Source organism: Plectropomus leopardus, chromosome 22 (genome assembly GCF_008729295.1).
Source record: "Plectropomus leopardus isolate mb chromosome 22, YSFRI_Pleo_2.0, whole genome shotgun sequence".
Classification (NCBI taxonomy): domain Eukaryota; kingdom Metazoa; phylum Chordata; class Actinopteri; order Perciformes; family Serranidae; genus Plectropomus; species Plectropomus leopardus.
In genome coordinates this window covers 17,599,235-17,626,806 of record NC_056484.1, presented here as the reverse complement: position 1 = coordinate 17,626,806, position 27,572 = coordinate 17,599,235, and the positions used below count along the sequence as shown (strand labels likewise).

The window sequence follows — 27,572 nt, the reverse complement described above, 5'->3', positions numbered from 1 at the left end:
AACCACAGACCTTATTTCAGGCATCTAACCAAAAACCCATTAAAAAAAAACAAACCATTGAATGGAGACGGGAGAACCAAAGGGGCTGAAATGCGAACTGATTTTCAGGTTTTAGGACTCATTCCTTCACCAGTCTATTCCCAGCAGCTTTAACTGGTACTTTTTTATAGCGCAAAATAATAATAATAATAATAAACCTTAGCATGCTACACTTAAATGGTTGGCATTGTAAACATTCCTGCGAAACATGAGCATTTCAACTTTTCATTGCAAAGTTAGCATTTAGCTCAATGCACTAGGATGTCTTAGTACAGCCCCAAAGAGCCGCTAGCATGGCTGTAGACTCATAGTTGCACCAAAAGAGCAATGTAATTTACATTTTTGTCTTTTCTTCCTGTCTATCTGTCCATTTTTGTCTCTGCTTTTTCTTTCAAGTTTCTTGCTTAACGCTTTGCTAAAGCATCATTTATTGTTAGGGTGGCTGTTGACATGTTTTCATGCCCTAGCATTATCATAGCAGTTATTCTAAATAATGTCAGACCAAATCACTCAATATGCTTGTGATGTACGTAATAATGCAGCGGCAACCAAGAACTTAGAACCTGTGACTCATACAATTGCAATATGAGTTTTATTTATACTTTAAATTGCAGTATGCTATCTCTGACCTTAACTAACACTTAACATGTTAATTTTCTCATTTTCTCTCTTTTAACTTGTTAATAATAGTGCCAGTGTAGCACTGTCATAACTAGAAGTTATATGACAGCTTGGCAGCTGTAAGACTGAGGTTGTACATTTTTTGTTATAAACCTTCACCATTTGTGCTGACAGTCCAGTATCTGGCCTGGAACGTGTCTGAGAGGATGCACAATCTGCAGCAGCACACTGAATATTTTAGTCAGTCGTGAAGGAGCCACGTGTGGATGTGCTTGTTGTCGAATGTGTTACAGACATCCTGTTTGGGGGATTTGGTTCAGTAATTCAAGCTTTGTATATCTTTTTCTCTCTCTCTATCCCTCTGTCTCTGTTCCTCCTCTGCCTGTCTTGTATTCTGCTTCAGATAGCTTTAGTTTGAAGCTTTAGTTTGAAGCTTTAACTTTGAAGCGTTTTCTCCAGTGCCCATATTCGGAGCTTGACATTCTTGACATTTTTTTCTAATCTTTATTCTGCTCTGTTAGCAGTGGCTTGGATGCAGAGTTTATGATGACACCCAGCCATCACTTCTGACCTCGATTAATCTCAATGTGTGTTCCCTTCCTCTGTCTCTACTCTTGTACAGTGAAAGGTTCTTTGTCAAGCTGAATAAGAGCGGGTTGCCCAAGTCACCGGAGAAGACAGAAAGACAATGCACGCTGTTTGTGGTGAGTAACGACCATGACTTTAGATTGATTGGGAGCAATTTAAAGCGCTGTACAGTAAAGCTGAAGTCATGCTCTATTACCCTGAAATCTAAAAGCTCACTCTGTGCTCTGTTTACAATGATTGAATCTGATGCTGAAGTATGTTTTCCTGTCTTTTTTTTCAGGATTTGGGAAGCAGTGATCTACGAAAAGATGTCTACATCGTTGTGCACATCATAAGAATAGGTGGGAGTTACACAGTGCTGCTTCTTTATTCTACTGAGCACTACATGTCTTTTAAATCTCATGGGCTTTCAAAGCAGCACTGTTTTGACTGCGGATGTTTCTTTGTGTTTGTGTGTGTGCAGGGAGAATGGGAGCAGGGGAGAAGAAGAATCTGTGTAGCATACAGTACAGGAGGCCGTTTGGCTGCGCTGTCGTCAGCATTGCTGATCTCCTCACTGCTGACTCCAAGGATGACCACCTGCTCAAGGTTTATGCGTAAGTCACTTTGTAAGACCAGAATTTCATAACAAAAGTCCCCTCTTCCAAATGTTGAATCATGCTATACTTTAAGGTAGGGATACTCAACTTGCTTTTTGCACAATGACAGAAGGCCAGGGGCCAGTTAATAAAGAAGCATAAATAAGAGTTATGTTGAAAAACAGCAGTGTGCATAACTCCAAAAGTCTTTGATAATGTAAAAAAGGTGCACAGTTGCGCCAAAGATCAGAAAACAAACAAAGATACTCATAAAACTTCACTTATTTATTGTGAGCAAAAATAGACAAGGACACCATCATCAGCGTCATAGATGCCAGGTCTTTTGCTGAAACGCGTTCATGTCTATTTTTGCCCTTAATAAATAAGTTAAGTTTTATAAGTGCTGGTGTTCTATGTGTTTCCTCATAAATAATAGTTATCATAGTTAATAGTTAATAATAAATGAATTACCTGTTTTAAACATTTTGATATTGGCTGTCCCTATTCTCATTTCAGTCACAGCAGCCCCATACTTCTAAGGTATATGCAAGGCTGTGTCTAGGATTTAAGGAGATTCATGGTGTAGGAATCCTACCTTAGCAATTTTATTCTTGGGTAATTAAACTCAATTTTGATTGTTTGAATGCACTCTAAGACCTTATTTACATTAAAAGTACAAAGGACAAGATTCCCAGTCTGAATCAATTTATTTTGATTGTGAATTAGAGAATGGTCAGTGGGCCACGTGGAACTGTATTATGGGCAAGATTTGGCCTGCGGCCGCTATGAGTATGGTTGCTGTCAGGAATAGTTTAGTATTTCAGACAAGACACATCACTGTTTCCCACAGAATTAGAGTGTATGCGTGGCGGTAGATGTTTTAAACTTGGCAGGCTGCCTCAAATAAATTAATGTGCGCGAAACCCTGCTCATATTACTTTCTCACTGAAAATAAAAAAGGTTAAATAATCTACCAGATTTCTAAAGCTCACTAATTAACATGTTTTACCTTGTTTGTACAAAAACCAAAGGATGAAAACAAATTGTTGTTTCATGGGTGGTTCCCTTTAAGTTCAGCTCACTGTGTCCTGACTCTTGCCTCATATTTTACAGTCACATGTGAAAGTGGTGTACATCTTTTCATCTCACTTTCAGCAAGATTTCTTCAAACGTCATGCTATTTTGTTAAGTCACAGGATATTTAAAATCATATTTTCATTCAAAACACCAACCAAATAACTTGCGAAACAAGTAACAGTCTTCAAAAACACAATGCTCAGAATTCTCTTATATGAAACTACAAAACATGTCAAGTTATCAAACTAAATAATACAGCAATATCAGAAAAAGAATACACAACAATAATGTACCTTTTACTGTTGTTCTTCAGAGGCCTGTATTTTTTTTTTTAACCAACAGTGCCAGTGGAAGGACTGTGCAGTCCAACCTAATCTACACAATGCCCTGAGGGACGGGAAAGGCTACAGTTGACACAGTAGTTTGACCTAAATTATAGCAGGATCAGACTGACTGGCCAAATACATTCAGCTCAAAAGAAAAAACAGTCACTTTCTTTATACCTGCAGCAGCACAGAGGTTTTAATCGGATTAGCATTAAAGTTATGAGCTGAATGTTCTCAGAATTAGGTCCAGACAAGACGTAATTTTAAATACCATAAGAATTTGTTTACTTGACCTGCCCTAGTTAATGTTAAAACAGTTTGTAGTAACAGTTAAACCCATAACATTTTACTTGCACCTGTGATTGATATAATATCAATCGTGTGGTTCGTGTTACAGTAAATCATACAGTGCATTTTATCAAGAATACAAGCCACCAGTTGCCAGGAGTGCAAAGAATAGAGTGCAACAGAACAGCAAACATTGGCATCTGCTGCATTGACTTTTAGCATTCTCTTGCTAATCTGTCCTTGTTAGTTCCTCCCAATTTTAAAGTGAAATATTAAATTGCTGGAGTACCCCTTTATGTAGATCACCTATAAAATCCTTTTTGTTACTTCTTTTTGTCTTAGGTGTAACACTGAGAGTGAGTGGCACCAGATCCATGAGAACATCATCAAGAAGGCAAATTCTAGGTACAACCTGTCAGGCTCCAACACCGGTAAGACTCACATGTTTTTTATTTTATTCACCATGATTCCTTACATTTCAACATCTTGGTTTGACGGGTTAAAGGGGATCTGTTCTTTTTTTTTTTTTTTTTTTTTCAAAAAATGGGGTAAATGTAAAACCTGTGAGCAGAAACCTCAGGCTTCAGATTGTTCATAATACTATGCTTCCAATTTTTTTTTTTTTTTCTTTTTCAAGACCAGCTGACTTGTCCCGGTAATGTTTTTCTTTAAATGGTCATCTGCTACAAGCAGATTACTGCAAGCATTTACAGTGCTCAGTTTAGCCACAGGCTAATGTCAGGGAAACATGTAATTTTAGATACTGATGTTGTTACTTTTTCCAAACTTTGGATCATATTCCTGCTGGGACATGTCTGGTCATGTTTAGAAACTTTAATTGGTGATGTTAGATGAGAAAAAGTGTTGCTGCACTCAATCGTAACTGGCTGCAAGTACACTTCTACATGTAGCTACATGCTAACATCAGAGAATTATGTAATCTTGGTTGCCAATGTTGTTACTCTGTCCTTAATTTCATATCATATTCCTGCTGAACCATGTCTGGTTGTGTATAGAAGCTTTTTTAGGGTGATTTTTAATGGGAGAAAGTGCCACCATACACAGTCATTCCTGGGCTGCAAGTACATTGCTACATGTGGCTCCATGCTAACATCAGGGAAACAAGTAATCTATGGTTTAGAAGCGGACATTGGTGATTTTTCACAGTAGAAACTGCCACATTTCTCTGTTATAGTCATTCCTTGACTGCAAAGGTGGTGCGGAGACACTGAGAAGACCCCAAAATGCTGACTAATCAGAGAAGACTGGGCTTTTCTTGGAGGGGAGCTTAAAGAGACAGGGGCTAAGAAAGTGCAGCTCAGAGAGAGGGTGAATACAGGAGTTCCAGCACATTATAAGGAAAATAAAGTATTTTTTGAAAATCACACATGTACACATTTTGAGTATATATCCAAAATACAAGAACCTGAAAACCCGAAAATAAGCATAATCGGTCTCCTTTAAACAAGGGAATTTAGTAATGCCACACATTAGTGTCTTCAGTGTTGTGTAATTTGGTTTTAAGCAAAAGTACTTGTAACTTTTTGTTTTGTTTCATGTTTTGTTGTTTTTTCATGATCAGGAAACAACTTTCAGAGTTGTCAATTCAACAGGCTGAATAAAACAGCTTATCTCTTTCACAAAACCTTCATTGTGCAGCGATGACAAACTCAGTTGCATTATTAGTCTCTTGCCGTGCAATAGTCAGCTTCCGGTCAGTCTGAGCAGCGTTTATGTGGGACTGAAGTTCCTCTTTAGGGTAGCTGATCAGCCTTCACATGGTCGTGTCTCCAGGAAGCCCACTGTTGCAAATGCATTCAGATGATTTTTTTATAAATAGCTGCATTCGCACCATACTGAACAACAGCATCAGCAGTTTCCCATAGCAACAGGTCGGTGGAGAACATTCAGTTCTTCAAAAGTCAAAGAAATGTGACATATGAAGAGGTTTGTTACGCAATGAGCCTCACAGTCTTAACGATGCAGCTGTGAGAGGAAACACGTTCGACACATTTTTGTGCAGACAAAATTATAGCCCAAGATGTACTTCTGATTATGACTTCAAAATATAGTGAAGTGAGGGAACAAAATGTGACGTTAGAAGACATAATCATGAATTAAACAGTGTTGGTTGTTTGCAGCTGTTTGCATTAAAGAGCGAACTTACAACAAACAGTAAGCAATCAGCAGCAGTTCATCAGAAGTTTGTCTTAAGGCTGATTTTACAAAGTGTTTTTGTGAAGTGTGCTGCAGACTTGCTGCAGGCTGTTATTCTAATAAAGAAAATATTAATTTTACATGTCGCCCTTTAACCAGGGTTCCCACGGATCACAGGAAGTATGATACTGTGCATGTTTTTTTTCAGATGTTGCATGGTAGAATCTCAAAATATTATGTAATTTCTCTCTCTCTCTCTCTCTCTCTCTCTCTATATATATATATATATACACTGAATGCCTCTCACATTAACGTCACGCAGATAGAAGAACATTAAATCTTTTTTTGTTTTCAACATTTAGGTAGATTTTTTAACTTCACCAAAAAGGTCATGCTGTATGTTACATAAACATTTGGGTAAAGTTATTTATGTTGTTTAATTTTGGTAATTGTAAAATTGGTCTTAAATTTAATTGTGTGTGGTACTGAATATGTCTTAAAAAGTCTTAAATCTAACTTGCGTTCAGCTGTAGGAATCCTGCCTCTAACATTTTCGTCATTTATTCTTAGAGTAACATGAGTCTGCTCCATAGAAAAAGGTTGATAATTGTTTGAGGAAGAAAGAATTATAGGAATGTCAAGAATCTGTGAGTCTGATCTACTGACTCAGCTCTTCTTTGCACCCCCGCCTCCCTCAGAAGACCAATAATTACTTGGGGAGATGTCATACAATTTGAAAATAATCAAGAATAATCTTGCGTGAAGGAATGCAGTAATTAAACTGAATGACACAAAGCCATTTAACGCAGCCTGCGTTATCCGAGCTGCATCTTTACACTACGCCGCTTCATAACAAAACTGCAGCATCCAGCTAAAGTTCTGTATGACGGTGCTGCTTTTGAATAGATGTAAGGAGAAGTAAGGGGCTTTGTGTAGCTGAGCTGATAAGTGCAATGAAAGTCTAAATTAATTTAGCAGAGAAATGACACTAAAATAGGAATATTACACAATCACTTAAATGTTCCCATATCTCATGTTGAACTCTAACACAATCAAAATCAAGTTCCTCATCAGCTTTATTTGCTACTTAAATGGCTGACTGGGTGTATTATCACAGGGACACACGTGTTATAAGATTATATTACAGATACAGCAGAGAGATAATATGATGCAGTGTTTATATTAAACTTCCAAGACCAGCAGATGATGCTGCAGACGTGCAGCTTCCTCACTGTGTTTCACGGCTCATGGACGACAGTGACATTTTCAACTGAGAGTTCTTACAATCAAAATCAATTAATTCTTCTCATTAGAAAAAAAAAGCAGAAGGCACCATGTTGCCTTAGTTTCTCAAAATGTATCCAGCTTATAAGCACTAACTAGCACACACTGGCACACACTTCATAAACACGTGTAAGTGAATTATTTCAAAGAGTTACTCCCGTCTTTGGCTGCTGTGTGCACTTCATCACAAACACTTGGATATTAGCCATTGAGTAGCTGTCAGCTAAAGACATGGATCCAGCTGAACAGATGAATAACATTAGCGCTTTCTCTTTCAAAGTGTATTAGAGGAGAGCTGCGCGTCTTTTGCCACAATACTATAGCATTCATAATTTAGGCAAGTTTGTTCTGAATTTACATTTCCATCACTTAACTGAATCTGACAGTGATTGCTCAAAATGAAATACTTAAATCACAATAGACGAGGTAATTGTTTAAATTTCTAAGATAATAGTATTGGAATTCTAGGTTACATTCATGTACTATGAGCACTACTCATCTGTATCACTCGTATAACTCGTATCATTTTGTCAGCTTTGACAGTTTGGACTGCGCTCGTTTCCTACTTTTAACTTTTTCCATCTAAGAACAAGTCTTAAATGCCTGCTCTCTCACTAACAGCGCTGAAAAGAGTAGTGACTAAAGATGTACTGAGATGTCATTATCTGACCAAGAATATTATCAGTTTCTGTATCTATAGATTTAATGGCAATGCCATTGTGCCTTTAGAGCAGCCAATTGAATAAATATTGTCATATTAATAAATCAGCACATCATCTGTTAGCTGTCAGCCCGCTCCCTGTGTGGGGGCAACTACAGTACAGCAATCATTTTTCAATAAGGTGTAGAAAATGAAATGACTTGTGAAATCAAAGTCCTATGTTGCAAACATTACTGGCATTTTTATCTTGTGGTTATACACAATGATATGAATCATTTTTTAAGAAACATGATCGATGAAACACGGACATGTTAATCACAATTGTTATATAATAATCAGCAACTTTGGGTAGAATTAATTTGTCATCACATTGTCTAACATACCGAACATATTTGGATTTGGGTACATAACTAGTAGGAACACAGTCTCACATCATCTCCATATTTATGAATATGCGTATCCAGCAACAAGTTTAACATCAACTGAAAAGACTCCAGGGAACATTTCAAATACAAACTCTGATTTCCTATTAATTTGGTTCTTAAAGTTTATCTCCTGGAATTGATTGAATCCCAAAAAAACTCATCTGTGTTCATCAAAATTACATATTTTGACTTTTTTTTTTCTTGAAAAAAAATGACCCTTTGCCACATAATGGCTTCAATGTTACTTTACACCTTTGTCTCATTTAATATGCACAATCTATAAATATACAAAATAACACCACCTCTGTCCCCACCCGGCCTGCAGCTCATGAGTTAAAAACAGTGTGTGTAAAAAATGTGGGTTAAGCAACATTAAAATCGTAATTTCAATAGATAACATTAGCCTTCAGCTTGATTACGTTGTCAAACAGCAAAAAATGTATTAGTAATGTCCAATAAACTGATCACCAGCACTGAAAATTGAAGTGAAAGCGAAATTGAAAACTGATAACCCTCTGATAACCCTCATTTTTATGCTAATGGTTAAGCCCCACCCCTCAAGGTGTCGGGATTGGTTTCTTAGGTATGTGATGTAACAAAGCTGGCTGTCTGAATCCGTGTTTTTGAGGCTGTTATTGGCACACAGCAGTTTGAAGGTGGAAATGTTCGGCCATGGTGACAACTGCGTATTTCACTCATTAAATGTCTTGGAGCCTATAAAAAAAACACCTTATGGACACACTTACAAGGTTTTTTTTTCTAATTTTCATCTGTGGAGGTCTTTAAATCACTGTACCTAAGCTGTGCTCACTCTACATTCATAACAGCACAACATCAATTGCAGCACATTTTCACCAGCTACATCCTCATCTGAAAAGTCAATTCCTCCCAAAGGGCAATTATTCTACTGCAGAATAACATTAACAGCATAGATAACACTTGAGTCTCTTAGCTTTGACACCGAATGTGCCAACTGGAGAGAATATTTCATCTTTAGCAAACAGGTCAGTGTCTCCTCTCCACTCTGTCCCTGTGAAAACGTCCATGCAAGAGTTATGGAACACCATGCATAATTTAAAGAGCGCAATTTATTACACTTAGTGTCAGGAGGGCAATTAAAACAAGTGTGCAGTGGAGTGAGATAATGTAATGTGTATTTGTGTGTGCATGTTTATATATGAGTGCACTATGGCATCGTTGTATGTGTGTTTCTGAGGTTGTCTCGTTGTGTGGCTCTCCTTTTAGAGGACCTGGCTGTGTGCCAGAAGTCTCTTATTAGCAGCCAATTAGCCGGGGGGAGATGAATGCACCGGCCTTAAAATATAAAGAACACTGGGCTGTTTGGGTAATAAAGAGGCAGAGAGACAGTCCATGTGGAGAGACAGTTATTTTGTTCACATGTATCCTAATGACTACCTCTTTTTTTTCTACCTGTGTGTTCCAGGGTCATGGGGGCTTTTTCGGGGTAATCAAATTCAAAAGACGAGAGAGGGAGCTGATGCGAGGAGATGGTGATTTTGTTTACACGTAGCCCAATAACTCACAAAAGGGATTTCATAAGAATCAGGCTCTGCATGAGTCAGGTCAGGTGGATAATTCAGCTCCCACCTCCGTGCGAGCGGAGGCAGTGACAGAAGAGGCTGCGACAACTCCACTGTTTTGTTTTTGAGTTTTTATTTTCCTTTTTTTTTTTTTTTTTTTTTTTTTTTTTTTTTTTTTTTTTAGTTTGTGAGGAGGCAGGCCGGGTGGGCTGAGGGCAGCAGAGGTTGAGGGTGTTTTTGTCAGCGTCAGCTACATCTACCAGGCAGAATAGTAATGAAGCTGGTTTGTCTAATTGTAGCCCTGCAGTGGCTTTTAGAGCCTGTCTGTGTGTGTGTGCCTTTATGTGTGTATAACTGCCAATGGCTTGAGCCACATTAAGGGGCAGGCAGATTAGGTAGGGGAAAAAAGTCTCCCCTGAACCTTATGGGACTCTCCTTTCATTACCCATCAGGCCTTTGTGCCAGGTTGAACACAATCTTGATGCACCGTGTGTGTTATTTTTGAATCATTTAGATCAGAGGATCTTTCTGTCTGTAGTGTCTCTGCCAAAACATAGTTAGCCCATTGTGTGTTTGGTCAAAATTTAAACTAGTATCTTACTTTTTGAGTTCTTTTTCACCATATGAAAATTATTATGCCAGAGAAATACAGAACTTTGGTTTATTTTCTTAATCAAGGAATTTTTGCATTTTATCATTTTGTCTGTAGATACTACAGTTTTCGCAGCCTGGTATTGCATCTTTGTGCCATACATCCATCCTTGTCCTTCCCAATTCTCGTGAACATGATAATAAACATTTTTCAAATTTGGTACAAAAGTATTATTCCAATTTGGCACCAAAACCCCATCAGACTTAAGTGAACTGTTCAGTTTTTGGTTGTAAAAAGGTCAAGGTTACTGCGACCTTGCATCCATCTCATTCTCATGAATGCGAATTCCTCTAATTTGACACAAATGTTCACTTGAACTCAAGAATGAACTGATTACAGTGTTGGTTGTAAAAGTTCACTGTGAACTTAGAAAACATGTTTTTGGCCCAAATCAAAAATTCATACGCTTACTATGACAAAATTTCAGACAAACGTCTAATAGGATAAAATGACAAAGCGTCAACATTTTATATCCAAAAGGTCAGAGGTCAGCTTCACTGTGACATCATAACATTCTGCAAAAACACTTTCTTGGCCATGTTTCAATCTCATAACTCAGGAACAGAGGGGAGACATTTGGTCAGATACTGAATTGGCGACTTTCTTTATTGGTGAATCTTGGGTGCCCACCCTGACACTTTGCTGATTGATTAGATTATCTGTGCAACGTTTCCACGTTGTAGAATTTATAGCTTCTACGCAGCAACATCCGTATTTAAAGCAACATCTACTGTCATGGCTACATATGAGTATGGACAGACACTGATGTCAAATGCAACTTGACTGATTTAAGGAAGCATGCAACTGTGAGCTGGTTCTAGTTTCAGAATTATGCAAGTTCTGGCAAATATTTTTTAAGATTAAAAATAATCATCCCCAGAAGGTTCAAAATTATTATTAACATTTCTATCTGATACCCAATTTGCTGGCAAGTCTGAGAACTTGAAACCCTTCTTTCCTCAACTTAAAATCTTTTGCCTGCTGTTTGCTTTTAGTGCAGTGCATTTAGGCACATTGCTCACAAGTCTGTAAACAAGTCACACTACCTTGTTGACTCTCAGTGACTGAAACGTCTCGCAGCTAATGAACTGTTTCACTGCTGCCTACCAACTTTGTGAAAACATCCCCAACAATAATAATCATCATCCTGTCTCATGCACGCTCCCTTGCTGTTAAGCTGTCTGCCTCTCCCAGTCGTGAGCACGTACAGGCACGCACACGTGGACATCAAGAAGATGCGTTTTGAGCTCTAAATAAAAGTCGGCGCTTTAATTTAGCTGCGCTGACATTTGGAGTTATTGCATAAGGATATTGATTTGAGATGACAGGCCTCATGTAGGATTTCCTCCTAATAAAAAGACCTAGGATGACTCACAGGCTGTTTGCATTTTTTGGTTTATGTATGTGGGGGTGTGTGCTTCCTTCCATACACAGACACATTGCTGTTGGCACGCATAACTGTAGTTGTCTGGTTCACAAGTCCATGTAGCTGTAATAAAACTGAAAATATGCTCTTGTGAATACTTTTTTTCTGAGCTCACCAATACAGAATAGTTTATTGTTTTGGGAATAGGTTTATGATATTTTTTGAGCAGTTTCTTGCTTGGCTATGGTAAAGGGTAAGGGAGGGCAAGTCAAGGCTGTAATATAGAAATATAATATTTCAGATTTTGAATTTTGTGATTATTTCTTTGTCAGGTCTGGCAGTGGCTCTCCAGCTCCTCCACGGGGATATAGAGCAGCTGAGACGAGAGTACATGGTCCTCTTCACTCGGGGTGTGTCCATCACCAGGAAACTGGGCTTCTCTGATGTCATCATGCCAGGTAGGATGCCGCAGACACGCACACGTACCATATAGCGCCACGTCGATTTTCTGCTGTTTTCTTCCTTCTATATGGACTTCCTCGTTCTTGTGGGTTTGTGATCATCATGGATGTCAGCTGTCCTTCCTATTGCTCAACACGGATTTCTTTTTTGGGCAGATGCTGGGTTAGCATTTTATTCCTGCACATTTTTAATTTAGGAGGCTAACTTTCCATCTCAAGACTTCATTGCATTTTCTACACCAGTTCTTTTCAATATCGTTTGGGCTGCGGGAGATGACATTTTCAAAAAAGCTAAGAGCTCAGGGGTTGCACATTTCCTTGAGCTATTATTCTCATTATGTATGTTCACATGACACAGCACTCCACCACATTACCAAATATTTTATTATTTTGCTACATTTTGAAAGGAGCCTTATCATAAACCAAAATAAGAACATGAAATGGCATTCTTTTCTTAATAATTAGCCCCAAGCAGATGTTTTTTTTTTTTTTTGCTCCTGCAATTTATTTACTGAAGCAATATGCAAGTCCTGCACCTCTTCGTAAACAGCACAACTGGGGTGTAGTATAACATGATTCAAATTCCATAAATCATTAAATAAAGAAAACACAATTCAAGTTTGTTTGTGAATTTATTTTACAAAAACTGGGCTAAATAGAATACAAGTTCAATCAAGGTTTCACTAAATTAAGTGCAAACAGTTTATTTTTGCAAAATTTTAAATGAGAAATGTAGAATGTAGGGATTTTGACTAAATATCACCATTTAAGCTTGTATTTGGTTTTATGTCCTGATGGAAGACTTGGTCACACACGCAAATTTGAAAATTTGACTATTTTGGAAATTAAACAATTTTGAACTGCTTTTATTTGTTTTTTATGATAAATATTGTAGTTTTGGCATTTTAAAAAATAAGCACACCTTACAAACTCGCCTCCATATTGGTTTAAAAGATTTATTGTTGCAAAATTATTCACATGATTTTTTTTTTTCTTCTGGTTTTAATTAGTAAACAGAACTGACCTTTGGACTGGTCTCGTTCAGCAGGCCAGTGGCCCGCCAATTGAATAGGCTTGCTCTACACTTTTTTGATGACAAGATAAAGCCCTTTTATAATCCTTCCTGGAAACCAGGATATCTCCAGTTGGGATCTCTTCTTGCACCAGTCACAAACATATACAACCAGTGCCAACCATCTTAAGTGACCTTAAATGATTTCAACATTTCTGCCCTTCTGTCTGTCTTATCAAATCATTTTTCCCTAACTGGTATCCCATTTGATTACAGTTAAGTCTGGTTCCTTATTGCATTTTATCCTGCCCAAACAACAGAGTTCATCAGGAAATGCATCAAATTACAGATGAAATCATATTACATCCATCCTTTGACAAAAACATGATTGCAGCGAAAAATCGATGAATCTTCTAACCACTTCGGCATATTGCTGACAATTTTAATGCAATGCATTTACTGCTGCTGCGTTTTACCCAGAAAAAATAAAGTGACATTATTGTATTTCTTTTGAAATTGAGGTTTTTCCAAATCTTGGCTCACTTGGCTATAAAATGATAGCTTCCAATGGAGATATTTATACTCTGATTAGTTACTTTTCTGTTCCACATTGGCTTTTTTACGACGATACAAACCACCCAGCTCTCTTTGCATTCATTTATTATCAAAAACACACATCATATCTGTCATAAGACTAACATGCAAATAGATGACTAGATAGATTTACAATTCATGTAACCTCCATATCTTTTTGAAAGAAACTTTCTCTCAGAAAACTGAGAGAAAATAGGACCACCTGCAAGGAAAATATACATGGACAGCATGGTTTCCATGTAGCTGCACATAGATTATGTGTGAACTAAGCTTAAAAATAATTGATAGGCAGACTATACAGAGAATGGTATTAACAAGGCATGTAGATTTATAACATTTTTCTTAAGAAGTAGGCTACTTTTGCTCATATGGTATATTTCAAATTAAATGAGTCCTACCAAAATAAATCTATTTTAATCATTAGAATAATTATTAATTAATATTATTTTTATTTTATTTACTTTTATTATTAATGTATTGTTTATAGTATAATATAATTATATAACTATTTTATATAACTATTAAACTAATTAATAATTAGAAAAACAAATTGCAGTCATGTTCATTGGGGCAATGAGTAATCACAAAGAATTTTCTTCAGCTTTGGGCCTAAATATTCTCAGATGAAATGAAACAGAAAATAAGATATTTTGGAATATAAACTCTTTGCAGACACATAAAAAATAATCAACTATTGCTGACTCTTTTTTTTTGGTACATTTTTTTCGCAGTAGTTAAGCATGCAGCTGCTGACTTCAAATCAAAGATGACAAGTAGAGTGAATTATTTTCACTGTACATTATTACCAAATGGATTTAAACATTTCGAACTTCAACAGATTTACCTGGTAAAAAGAAGAAAAGAATTACTGAATAACAGACACCCTGGACAGAACGTGTTAGCTCTTTCCCCATAAAGTGCTTTTACTGCTTTTGAAGACATAAAACATTTCATTTCCTATGTATCAAATGGGAATAACAAGGAACGACTAACCAGGCAGCAGGTGTGAAGACACAGTCGTAAACTGGGGATTCAGGCTTTTGTGTGATATCAGTAAGCAAGTGTAATAAAAAATGAATGTCTATATGAAATCCCAATCCTTGAAAAATATTACAGCAGGCACCCTTTGAGGCTGTTTGCATTTTCAAGTATTTGTATTGTGCACATTGACCTGCCTTATAACATCTACTGCCGTTGCCTTGGCAACACTTGACATCCCAACCAATTCCGTGAGGATTTGAATTCCACCTAAGGGTGCCCTCAGAAAGATGAAATATTCAAGTAGTTTCAGGTAGAAAGGCATCACTTAGGTAGCTGTCTCTCTAAATGACACAGACCCCTGCAGAGCGACCCTCGGGCTGAGCTGTATGGGGTCTTGTTGCCGTGGTAGCAAATGTACAACCCCTTGAATGTGAGATGAAACAAGGGACTAAACATGTTTGTATTTACATGTACTGTGCAGGGGGAAAAGGTACAGAAGGCTAAAGTACTACTTGAATTTCTACAAGGACTGTCACAACAAAACATACAAATAACAACTTTAACAGTCAATTAAACATGTCTAGTAGCACAGTAATTATTGGCTGGCTAACCAAAATAGTGTAAGCTCGAGGAAATAGGCTGTTATTTTGCTGTTGAATCTTCCTGAAATACAAAGTGCTGTAGGTAGATTGTCTCCACGGCCTCATGAGAGTTGAAAATGTGCTGAAATGCTGCTCGCCTCTTCTCCACCGCTGCACTGAAATCCTTTCAGATCCTGATTCTGTGTCGAAGAGTGTTTATGAGACCTTTCCCACTTCAGGACAAATTCTTTCTCAATGTATCGATGAAACCTGATTAAAACAGGCCATGAAGGTTCTGATCATGGTCTTGGTTGCAGGCTGTGGTGGGCACAATCCAACCCAGGCAGCCCAGAAAGCAGGTCTCCCAGCAGGGCAGAGAATAGCTTGGCCATAAAGTCTCGAGCATCTTTCCCCTCCATATTTTCTAGCAGTCCCAATTAGAGTTGCTACAGTAAGACTTTTTCACAGAACGGTAACTGTCTCAGGAAATATCACAGTTTCACAGTATTACAGAATTATTATTATCAGTCAGAGTGACCCTTAAAGGAATGAAAATGGAAGGCTTATTTTGGTTAAACAAACATTTTATCACTATAATTGAAACTTGAGGCCATTTTTTTCATGGAAACATGCGTAAAAAATTTCCTTTTTCAAAACAGCTTCAGTAAATATGACATTCACGGTACAGTTGCATTTTTTTCAGCTTTGTAGATATGCAGAAAATGACAGAAAATAAGCTTTGTGGCAAACAAACCATTGTGATACTTACATGTTTTGTTCAGCAAGATAATCTGCACAAATTAACACCAGTTTTAGGATTTTTGAGGCCTATGCGGTCTCCAGAAGTAAAAAGCTAATGTTCGGCCATCAACGAACTACACCACAGCCGCATGACTTAACATCACCACCAGAACAAGCTGTAAAGCTGTGCTTTAAAGTTCACAAGTGGGGTATTTACTGATGTATTTTATAACGTAGAGCAAAACTTGTAAGCTCATGTTAATCACAGACCTTATTTAAGGCCTCTAACCAAAAACCCATTGAATCTGAGATGACAGAACCAAGGCGGTGTGCTGAAACACTAACTTATTTTCAGATATTAGGACTCAGTCCTAACTCTATATCAGAGATTTTGATGTTTTGAACAACATCCTCCATGTTTTCCTCTATCACCAATCCCAGGTCGCACTGGAGCCCACCCGCATCAAGTTCAAGCTCTGTTATCCTGTTGCTGTGGCAATATAGGCTAGTCTCTGTGTGCTGAAACGAATCGACTTATGACCGTATTGGTTCTAAAGAAGCAATTCAGTAGAGCTGTGAGTTTGCTGGTCATACTTATCCTCAGTTTTTCAAGCTCTTCCACAAGCTTCTTTGCTGTTAGCGGTGGTACAGCATACTCCACCATGTTGTTGCAAACATTAGCACCCTGCTTTTGGGCTTTATGTTTTTGCCTTCTGCCCATGTCTGCTGCTCTGCTCATTCTGCCCCTGAAGCAAAGTAATTGCTCCAAGATGAAAACACAATATGTGTTGATAGATGGTATTTTATGCAAAGGTTTTGCTGAAATGATTGGAAACTCAGACACTCTGTGTCTTAACACCACATCATGTCCCACAACTTTAAATTCAGATTCTTTGTTTGTTTATTCATTTATGAGGACTGGACATCAGGGGAGGGGTTTTTTTCTGCAGAATAGCTGTTCATTTTAAATAGGTGAGGTGTTCTGTCTGGTCACACAAATAAAGAGGAACCACAGACTGCGGGTCCCCCAGCGCCTCACTAACACAGATTTATGTTCACTGTCTATTTCTTTGTCTTTGTCTGACTACAAACCCTTAACGCTGAGTGCTCTCACCCTTTCTGCCTGTGTAAGTCTGCCCTTGGGCTAAAGGAAACTGTCTCTCCCTCTTTTTTTCTGTCTCTCTTTTTCTGGATTTGTATCTCACTCCTCATTTTCCTTCCAAAGCCGCTCAAACACCACCCTCTCCGCTTCCCTTTTTCCTACTGTACATTAAGAAACTCTCTCTCTCTGTGTGTGTGTGTGTGTGTGTGTGTGTGTGTGTGTGTGTGTGTGTGTGAAGCAAGTGTACAGTATATAGAATGCCCCATGTTGCCATGGTTACTGTTGTCAAGAGCAGAAAATCAATGTTGACCCTAGAGATAGAGAGATGATGAACACGCGCACACACACACACACACACACACACACACACACACACACACACACACACACACACACACACACACACACAGCTGCAGAGGTTATATAGGGAGCCTAATTTACAATGTGTCTGACCACAGCTCAGCTGCAGAGGAAACAGACCTATCCTCTTTCTTACCCAGAGCGCTTTGCACCATTTTGACTTCCCCCACAGAAGGAAATAAGTGTGCGCCTGGCCCTGTCGTTGTACATTCAGCTGCAATTACAACAAAAAGTTGTAGAATATTACTTCCTGGGATTTTTTAAACTCTGACAGCTTGCTATCCCAAGTTTATCCCAATGAGCAATTTAATGTAGAAAGAATTGTTTAAGAAATTTCTATTATACATCTATTTGTCTTTAGACCTTTAGACTTTTTTTGTCTTTAGATGTTGAGATTTCAGTTATTCAAGGTTGAAAAGTAAAACTTTAGTAGATGTCTAGTCTTTACCCAGTTGAAAGAGTAAACAGACTCTGTACATATGATAAATAGAGACATTCATAATGTAATTATGGGCAATACTTTTGTGAAATATTAACAGGTTTTTATGTATTTTTTATATATTTAATGATTATTTTAAAATATGCTCTGAAATCTGGCTTCATGTAGTTGATAAATCATGTTCTATAACATGGTAAAAGCTCAAAGATGATGTTTAAATGACATCTGTTGCTCAGCAGGTATGTTTCTCTCCATTGTTTACTTTATGTTGTCTTTTTATACTGCATACATACAAACAGCCAAGAATGAAAAGAATAAAAAATCAGTGTGTTCAAGGGGAACTCTTCTGATTTCATTTTTAATTTAATAAAAAAGTCAGTATATCAGATATCTGCAAAAAAAAAAAAAAAAAAAAAAAAAAAATCCAGTATTGTGCAGCCCTAGTCTTTATCGCAGTAATTTCGGGTCATAAATTTGAGACGGTCCTGTCACATAGATCTTTATTTTCATAACTACAAACAAGGAAATGAGTTTGATGACTCCTAAGAAAGTTCAGTGATTGGTGACCCCGCCCAATCTACCCCACACAACCTTGTAAAGTGGAGTTGAAAGTTTCTGGTACTGAGCTACTTGCTGTTGGCTATGTTGTTTGGTACTAAAGCTGCATGATAAAGCTGCTTGTTGTGTGAGAGAGACAGAGAGGGAGGAAAAGAATTGGAGGGTGGGTTACTGTTCAATGTTTTTGTAAGTTATTATAACTTATAACTTAGTCAGAATGTTGCTTTGTCACTTTATGACCCCCCACCCCCACCTGAAACCTGTGATCTGCCAAGCTTACCGGAACTGCCCAACCAGAGCATCAACCCTAAGAGCCATGGGCTGTGTGAGGCTAGTGGCTACATTAGCTGCTAATGTCAGATCACAACCAAATCTCCAACTGAATTGTCTTTGGTTGAGTTGCACTGCGGGTAACACAGTACAATTTAACAAATTAATTTTACTTTAAAAACTTTTGTGAAGTTGTTGCAACTTAGAAAATGACAAGTTTTATTAAACTGATTTTTCTAAGTTTTAGCAACTTCTGTAAACCAGGCTTACTGTGTTATATATCAGTATTCTGCTGGTTACAAACGGATCAATCATATATTCTTAAACATGTGAAGAAAAGAGAACTTGCAGATCTCCTAACTTCATCTTTGGAAGACTTGTCTGGGTCATGATTAAGTTAAGTCAGACTTACTTGGTTTACTGAAGTTGCTAATAGTTAGAATTTTAAAGTTTCAACAACTTCACAACATGGAGTAAATACAGCTAAAGTAAATTTAACAATTCAGTATAAAATAAACAAAAATTAAGATTAATAGTTATATTTACTTCCCTTTTTCAAGACAATCGGTTTCCAAGATCATTTTAAGTGAGATCAACTTGTTAGATTTTATAGTGTAGGCACCGGTTTTGATGAAAGGAAGAGGGGTGTGTGGAGAGAAAAGGTGATACATTTGGTTCTACTACATTGACTTTGTTTGACAATGTTATAGTGGTACAATGCTAAATAGGTTGAGGACTATGGCTTCTTGTTACTCTGCTGTAATCAAAGAATATGGATTTCAGCAACCCAATCTCACAGCAGATTCTAAATCTTGTATTCTCTGGTGGTGGAGTCATAGCTCAGGCTTAGATTTCACATCAGCAGAAAATATATCATTAAATGTCACTCGTCTAAAGGCTGTCCACCCCTGTCATGAAGCATTGCGCTAAAAATTGTCGTTAAGCTGCTGGGAGATCATTAATAATGCTCGCTCGTCAACATAATCAATGCGTCTTTTTCCTTCCTGTTCCTGCAGGAGAGATGAGGAATGACCTTTACATCACACTGGAGAAAGGCGAGTTTGAGAAGGGAGGGAAAAGCGTTGCCAGGAATGTAGAGATCACCGTCTATGTGCTGGATATCGATGGACAGATCCTCAAGGTAAAAACACATTTTCTCATTCAGCAGTTCCATGTCACAGTTGTTATACCTCCATTTTGCATGAATCTTAACTGTCCATTGGAAACTATCATTTTTAAAATATAACCATGTTTTTTTAAGGAGACTAAACGCCTTATTTAAGTCCTGAGTTAACTCCATTTTTTTCCCTAATAGCCGGTGTCTTATTTTGGAGCAAAACTCTTCATTTAAATATCGCTGACCCAGATGAGAGCTAAGCGTCTCTCCAGTGTGTTGCCCATTTCTGGTGCAGCGCTGTGACAGTCTGCTCCTGTGGTTTCTTGCACTGCCTCGGCCTCGAACAGAAAATAGACACAGTATAACCCTGCTGCCACTGCCGCTGCCACCGCATGGCATGCAACCCTCTGACACACATAAACACACACATGTAAACCATGTCCTTCTCAGTTCATTGGCATTTGTTTTGCGTGGACAGTCTTCAATACACTCCTATCTTTTCATGTCTGACTCATTATTTTATTGTGTTTTTCAAATCTGCTCCTGACCTCATCTCCAGCGGGGCCTCTCATTTCCTCTTTTCACTTCCTGTTTTTTTCTTTTCATTCTTCCCCTCTGACTCTGTCATTATTCACTCTCTTCTCTATGTCTTTCAGAGTCACGTGGCTGCTGGCTCTGGCGAACCAGGTGGGGATGAGTACCACTCCTTGGTGCTGTACCACAACAACAGCCCCCGCTGGGCGGAGCAAATCAAGCTGCCTATCCCAGTCGACATGTTCCGGGGGTCGCACGTCCGCTTTGAGTTCCGACACTGTTCCAGTAAGTGGGCACAGGGATTGTGAATAACCTTTATTTATCTAGGAAAGGTTAAGGGAACACATTTAACAAGGCTTTCATTCCTTTTTATGGTTTTGTGTCGGCATTATGTTTTTGGGTTGTCGGTCCATTTGTCTGATTCTCTTGAACGCAAAATCTAAAGAACACCTTGAAGGAAACTCTTCAGATTTGGCACTAACATTCTCTTGGACTCAATGCTGATCTGATTAGGATTTGGTGGCTAGAGGTCAAGGTCTAGGTCACTGTGACCTTGCATCTGTCTCATTTCATGAACGCAATATCCCAAGGTCAAAGGTCAGCTAATGTTCTTCAGAAAACACTAATCTGGCCATTGTTCAGCGTCACAATTACTGCTGCTGCGACACAAAAACGTGAATGGCTCTATATAGAGCCAGTCTTTGGATCATCCATTCTAGGCTACTGTTGAAGACGGCGGTGCAACATGGCAGATTAACTGTCTATAAACAGCTCATTTTAAGGTAAACACAACAATTCTTATTTTCAGGTAATTATACACTAAAGATAACAAACGTATTATATTATATTCTTGCTAATATATACCCCTATGTCCTTCACACCGGACCCTTGAGTGAACACATTCCCCCAGGCTTTCATGCATTTTCAGACACTGGCTGTTCAGGTGTGAATGCCTGAGGTGCTGCTTTCTTCTCTGTCGATAATCCAGTGGAGTTGGAGGTAAAGAAGCATTATTAGGAGGAAGAGGAGCACAATAAGCATTCACTTTCCTGCCTGCTTGAATCTGCCAACCCTCCGGCCTTGAGCCCAGAAGCTGCTGCTGCCTCCCCGAAATACACGATGTCCAAGTGCATAAGTGTGCGCTTGTTTAAGCATTTTCATAATGAGACTAGTTTGTCCAACTTCTCACCTCCTAATGAGACATAACTTTAATTATGACCAAAATATTGCTTCCCCTCTCTCTCCCCCCTCTTTCTGGGCTGCGGGGAGAGGGCAGAGTTTCTTCTCTCATAACAAGCTGATATTATTATGCCGTTTGCAGCCAAGCTGGGAGGCTGTGCGGCTGTGTGCAGTAGATATAGTAGCCTTATTACTGCTGGCAGTGCTAGCATTTTGCTACCCAAGGGCTGCCCATTAAGAGCCCAATTTAAGCCTGTGGTGACACCAAACTGAGGACACCATATTATTATTAGGGCTCCTGAATTCTTGGGCAACCTGCCTGTGGAAATATGATTAGCAGACACTCTCATTTTCAATTAAGGGATAAGAAAAAGCTTGGTTTCATGAATATGCTTTTAAATTCCGTCTTGTTTTCGCACTCATTATGCAGCAGCTGTAATTGTTAATTTGTTTGTGGGGAGTCGGTGTTGTTCCTAAATGGTGCTACGGGGGACTGTAAGGACCTGTCAGCGTCAGCAGTGCAATTGTTTCATTATAGCCGATTGTTTGTTGGTAGTTTGTTTTCTATTTCAGACAATTGAAACAATTGTACTAATAAAAATCCAATTTTTGCTGTTGGAGCAGCTTTTTTTTGCCTTTTCTTTCCTTGTTTACAATTTGGAAACCTGAGTTTTTAACAAGTCCCCAAATTGTACTAAATAATAGCATAGTGTATTTCATTATAGTGGTTTCAAGATATTACATACATCAATCTGTACCTAGTCTGTCATGCTCAGCTAAGCCTGAGTTTCACACAGTACCACTTAATCTCTCCTAATCTCCCATGGCCTGAGGCTATGAGGGTTTACAGATTAGGAAATCCTGTCCGAAAAGAACCAGACACAACAAAAAGCAGAAGTTTACAGTCTTGTGTCTTGTAAGCAGTAACTCTGCTGGTGTAAAAACTTGATCACACCAAAGCAACACAGAAATAAAATGGCCATGGTGCAGAGCAATTTTGTAAGTTTAATACAGTACAAGTTGTGCTCCTTCTGCGAGAGTGAAAAAGACACACACACACACAGAGGACTGGTAGACGCTAGTTAAGTGGTAAAAGGAAAGGGAATAATAGAACCCTTCCTAGCACTACATTTCTCACTTCCCGCTGTGCGCACATTAGCACTTTATTGCTAAAGCAGCAGATAAATCAGATTACATGTGTTCATAATGCAAATTATGCCCAGAGCTTTCAGCAAGCTTCTTAAAAACACTGCAACCCGCATTAATCAGGCCCTCCAAGAGTAACTTCACAGCATCTAAAAAATCTTGTTTATGCTTTTTGCTGGTTGTTTAAGTTGTGCCTAAGTGTTCTAAGGCTGTGTTCAGAGCACCCTAAAATAGGTGTCAGCCCTTGTTACTCTACAATTCTCTGGTTTATCGGTGAAGTGTATGAGCTGCACTACAAGCTGAAGTCTCTACTTGCGATGACAAACAGAGAGACGGGACAACTGACTCATATGAACAGGTCTAACGCTGGTTAGGCATGTCTCTTATATGAAATGTCTGTATTCTCACCAAGCTGCCTCTCACTCCCTCCTCCGCTTTTTGCAGTTCTCATACTCGAAAAACTCAATCTACATCCGGTAATTACTGTTACTTACAAAAGAACTTTATCAGCTGAAACAAACAGCTGTTTGTGCAACTTCATTGTAGAGGATTGTGACGTTTATATCACCTTCAGTAGTACCTGCTGCTTTATGTTCAACACCCAGCAGTGCTGTTTCACTGGACTAGCTCTAGCCTGCGTCCATCTTTGCCTGCCTATCTCACTATCCGTCAGTGTTGATAGGGAATTATTTGTAATTCCCTTTGAAGTGTAACCAATCAGTGCTGTTGGCTTGACATTGAGTAAGGTAACAATGTTGACTGACAGTGTCACATTTCTTAATGACTGCAATTGGATAAAATAAAATCATAAAAACAATTCTGGTTATCACAAAATATGCTGAATATTGTGGTCAATAATCAGCTAATACCATATACTTTAATACCACATACTTTAAAAAGTGTAACTGTGTGTGGTTACATTGTTGTATTCAAGACAATCTAAACTGAGACCAAGTCATGACTAAGACTAGAGTGTATTGAGACTGAGACAAAACCAGACCGGTGTGTGTCCCACACTGCATGACACTCTGAAGATAAGATACTGAACATGCAAACCATAGGCATTCCTGAGATCCACATTTCCTTACAAACACCCAAAAAACAAATGAGGGTTCCTCTTCATTCACCCCTTTTATTGCCATTTATTGTACGTGTGTGTATGTATAAGTCTACCATGAGAATTGGTACAAATTTTTGTTTATGGAATTTTTCCTTTGTTTTTAGGAACAAATAATTTTAAACACACACTAAGGAGCTGAAATCAACTTAGCCTTCTTTATTCAACACTTCTTTTTGCACTGGCAATCTCCACAGCTGTGGTCTTGGCCAAAACTGAGTAAAATTGTGGTCCAAGACATAACTGAGATCTTTAAAAAGTGTTCTTCAGGCCGGTCTCAAGTACTACAACACTGGTTGCAGGTGAAACAGATTCTGGATGTGATCAAAGGTTGAAGGTACAACTTAGTTTTCCTATAAAGGTACACCTATTTGCCTAGATTTAATGCAATCAAATGCATTATGTGCATCATAGAGGCCATAACAAATTGTTTGTTAAATGCATTTTCTTCCTCATAAAACATTTGCAGAGTTAACCTTTTTAAAACCTGACTTGTTTTTATCCATGTTTGTAAGCTAATAGTGTACTTCTCTGATTTTTGCTCTTTTACATTTCTTTGTGCTCCCTCAATGTCAGTCAGTGGAATAACGTAAACCCATCGACAGGATCGTGTGTCACATCATACATCGTCAACAGTGTTTTTCAGCTTTGTGTTAGGTTTGCATTTTAAGTAGAAGGCAGAGCATCCGATAAACTACTTATTTAATTTATTCATTTGTATTGCATAATCTGCAAATGGCGAGTTTCATAACAATAGTTTTTTTTATTTCCATGCAGTCTGTGCTTGTTTATTTTCGACTCAATGCCATGTCCATGTGTTGTTGTTTGACAGCTAAAGACAAGGGAGAGAAGAAACTGTTTGGCTACTCCTTTGTTCCTCTGATGCAGGAGGATGGCAGGACTCTGCCAGATGGCACCCATGAGCTCATTATCCATAAGGTAAAAAAAAAAAACCACCTTCATACTCTCACCACAAAGATTGTGATTGAACAACATCAATCGACTTGGTGCTTTGCAGGACATTTGTTTTTGGCACATGTTAGACATTGTACTGCAGAAATATTAATTTCAATTCCATCCAAAATTAAGTCTTATTTTGAATCAAAAGAATGTGATGATTTCACTGTTTTCAGTGCTTTTACACTTTTTTTAAAGGTCCCATATTGTAAAAATTCAGTCTTTTTTATTATGAAGAAGATATAGGTGTCATATAAATACTGGTGAAGATATCAAATCACGCAATCCACGTAGAAATGCACAAGGTCCGAGTTCAGAAACTGTGCCTCTATACAAGCCAGCAGGATTTCTGTGGAAGCTGTGATGTCACAAATATACTATAACACGCTATAAACTGGCTCTACAGTGCAGTTAGTCTTCACTTTGCCGCAATGACAGTGCAGAGACATAGAGAGCACAGATGTAGAAGATGCAGAAATGCTGACCCATGCAGGATGTGATTTAGCTGATTAAGACCTGTTCCTGGGTCAACATCCTATTTTGCATTCCTGGACCAACATTGCAGTCAACCCATCAAAGGCCTCTGACATTGTCATTGTGCTGCTCTTGAGCTTTTTTTTTAAAACTCCTTTGAGCTTCCTCTGAGCTAAGCTACGTTTTTGTAATTGAAGTTACTACAGTTAAACAAAATCTGCAGTAACATGGGACAAAATTTTTATGAGCTACTGCAAGGTTAGAGATATAGCTTGCTAATGAAGTAGGCTATGCTAACAAGTCAGCTTGCCAATGGACTAGGATATTAGCAAGTTAGCATGCGGCACTGGAGCAGCACACTGATGATGCCATACAGTAGGGCTGTGATTGGTTGATTGCAATGTTGGTCTAGGAATGCAATGGGAGATGTTTATTCAGGACCATCTCCGACTTGGCTAAATCATGTTGTGCGCTGACCAATCAGAGCAGACTGGGCTTTTTTCAGGAGGGGGTCTTGAAGAGACAGGCTCTTAAAATGGAGCGTTGCAGACAGAGGGTGAATACAGGTATATTCAGGTGTTTTTATTACTTTAAAGCATGTAAACATGATCTAGTAGAAACCCAAAATAGAAGAATGTACATGAAAATGAGCATAATATGGGACCTTTAAGACATTTTTTGGATATCATCTCAATGACAAGGCAGTGATCTTCTTTGCATTATAGTTCAAGCTACTTGGCCTTTATCAGTGCGGACTCTTAAGCCTTTGCATGACGCATTTGACATGGTATTTAACAGGAAAAGTGCGCTTTCAGAACAAAAGATTTAAGTGGACAGAGAGACAAAAAGTTCCATGGTTATCCTAAAGTGCACAGAGATTCTCTTAAATGAACCCACTCACTTTTTTGCATCACTCAGGTGTCATGGTATGGGATTACATGCTGTATGTGATTATGCGAATCATGTGCTCTAAATGGCTAAATGCGGCCATTCTGTTATCACACTGTTCGGTGCCACGGGGCTGACAAACAGCTCACATCACTCCATTACACACCGACTGGCCCATGAGTCATGCCCGCTTACGTAACATCTTCAAGCTGTGCGGCTGAATTGAACCGCAAGCGAATGCCTGTTTGCTTGTGCATACAGATGTCTATATCTGTATTTAGCATGACCTTTATGTCCTTTTTAAAACACCTTAAGGGACTCATCTTTTCACACATTTTGGTTTTGAAAGATCAAAAGCAAATGCAATGGCCAGTATATCCCCTGTTAAAAGCTACTGCAAGACCGTCTTGGGTGTAATTCAGAATAATTGCAGACTACATGGTTTTCCTCAGCTGCAGGCGAAGGGCGTGTGCATAAACCTCAGGCTCTGTGGAGGACAGAAAAGCATGCATTCATGCCATTTTATTGGCAGGGAGGCAGAACAGTGACCAAAAGGCTGATATTTATTTTGCTTTTAGCTAAAGAATCTCCAACAGTCCTTAAAAACAAAACCTTTTATTGTCTTCATTTGGTTGCCAGATTTAGTCCTACCAAACCCCTGTAACCTGAGCCTGCCAGTTTTAGAGGACAGCTCTGGTAGCCCTGTGTGTTCCCACCATCGAGAGGGGGGAAAAGGCCCATTCTAATGCCAGATGGAAGTTGCTGAAAAGCTCAATGAAACTGGCATGGCCTAGTTTCTCCTCAGACCCAAAATAGACACAGAAGAATCAGTCCAAACTGTGTGGTAGCTTTGGAGCTCAAACGGCCTCAGCTGGAGGCATTAAGGCAGCACATTAAATCCCAAAAATAACAAGTTGTCTGCCATCGATTATGTGCAATAGCTTAACCCTTTGAAATCTGAGCAAATTGGCTTTTCCGGAAAACACTCAAAGAAGGCAGTGAGCAAGACACAAACATTTGAAAAAAAAATAGTGAAGAGTCCAAGAAAATTTCTGGAAAATTAGTTACGCACAATAAAATTAAAAAAAATAAGAAAAGAAGAAGAAGGTTAAAAAAACAAGGAAAATGACCTGGACAAAGTGCTTAAGAAATTATAATAATTTTCTAATATAATTTTAAATATGAAATCTAGTTTTTCCCTAGCTTTTGTCTTTTTTCCCTTGACATTTTTCCCTAGTCGTTTTAAAATAATCTTCTAAATCTACTTACTTCTTGCAATTTGTGGAACATTTCTTACCAAGTTACTCACTGCCTTTTTCCCCATCTTTTGGAAGAAATCGCACCAATTTTCCCAAGGTTCAAAGGTCACATTCCTTTTGAAAGGCATCTGAAAGCTGCACAAGAAACATGATGGCACTTCGGGTTTCAAAGGCTTAAATGTCTCAATCACAATTTCTC

General features: G+C 38.4%; 1 protein-coding gene across 4 annotated transcripts in view; it reads left to right on the top strand.

Annotated features, from left to right (window-relative positions):
- Nucleotides 1-27,572, top strand: part of dock4b (dedicator of cytokinesis 4b) — a 166,579-nt gene that overhangs the window by 70,952 nt on the left and 68,055 nt on the right. For all 4 annotated transcript variants that reach the window (XM_042511801.1, XM_042511802.1, XM_042511799.1 and 1 more), the window contains exons 10-17: nucleotides 1,283-1,364; nucleotides 1,529-1,589; nucleotides 1,712-1,844; nucleotides 3,860-3,948; nucleotides 11,936-12,061; nucleotides 19,719-19,843; nucleotides 20,476-20,638; nucleotides 24,628-24,734. In XM_042511801.1, the coding sequence (XP_042367735.1) occupies nucleotides 1,283-1,364; nucleotides 1,529-1,589; nucleotides 1,712-1,844; nucleotides 3,860-3,948; nucleotides 11,936-12,061; nucleotides 19,719-19,843; nucleotides 20,476-20,638; nucleotides 24,628-24,734 (886 nt within the window). The remainder of the gene's footprint in view (nucleotides 1-1,282; nucleotides 1,365-1,528; nucleotides 1,590-1,711; nucleotides 1,845-3,859; nucleotides 3,949-11,935; nucleotides 12,062-19,718; nucleotides 19,844-20,475; nucleotides 20,639-24,627; nucleotides 24,735-27,572) is intronic.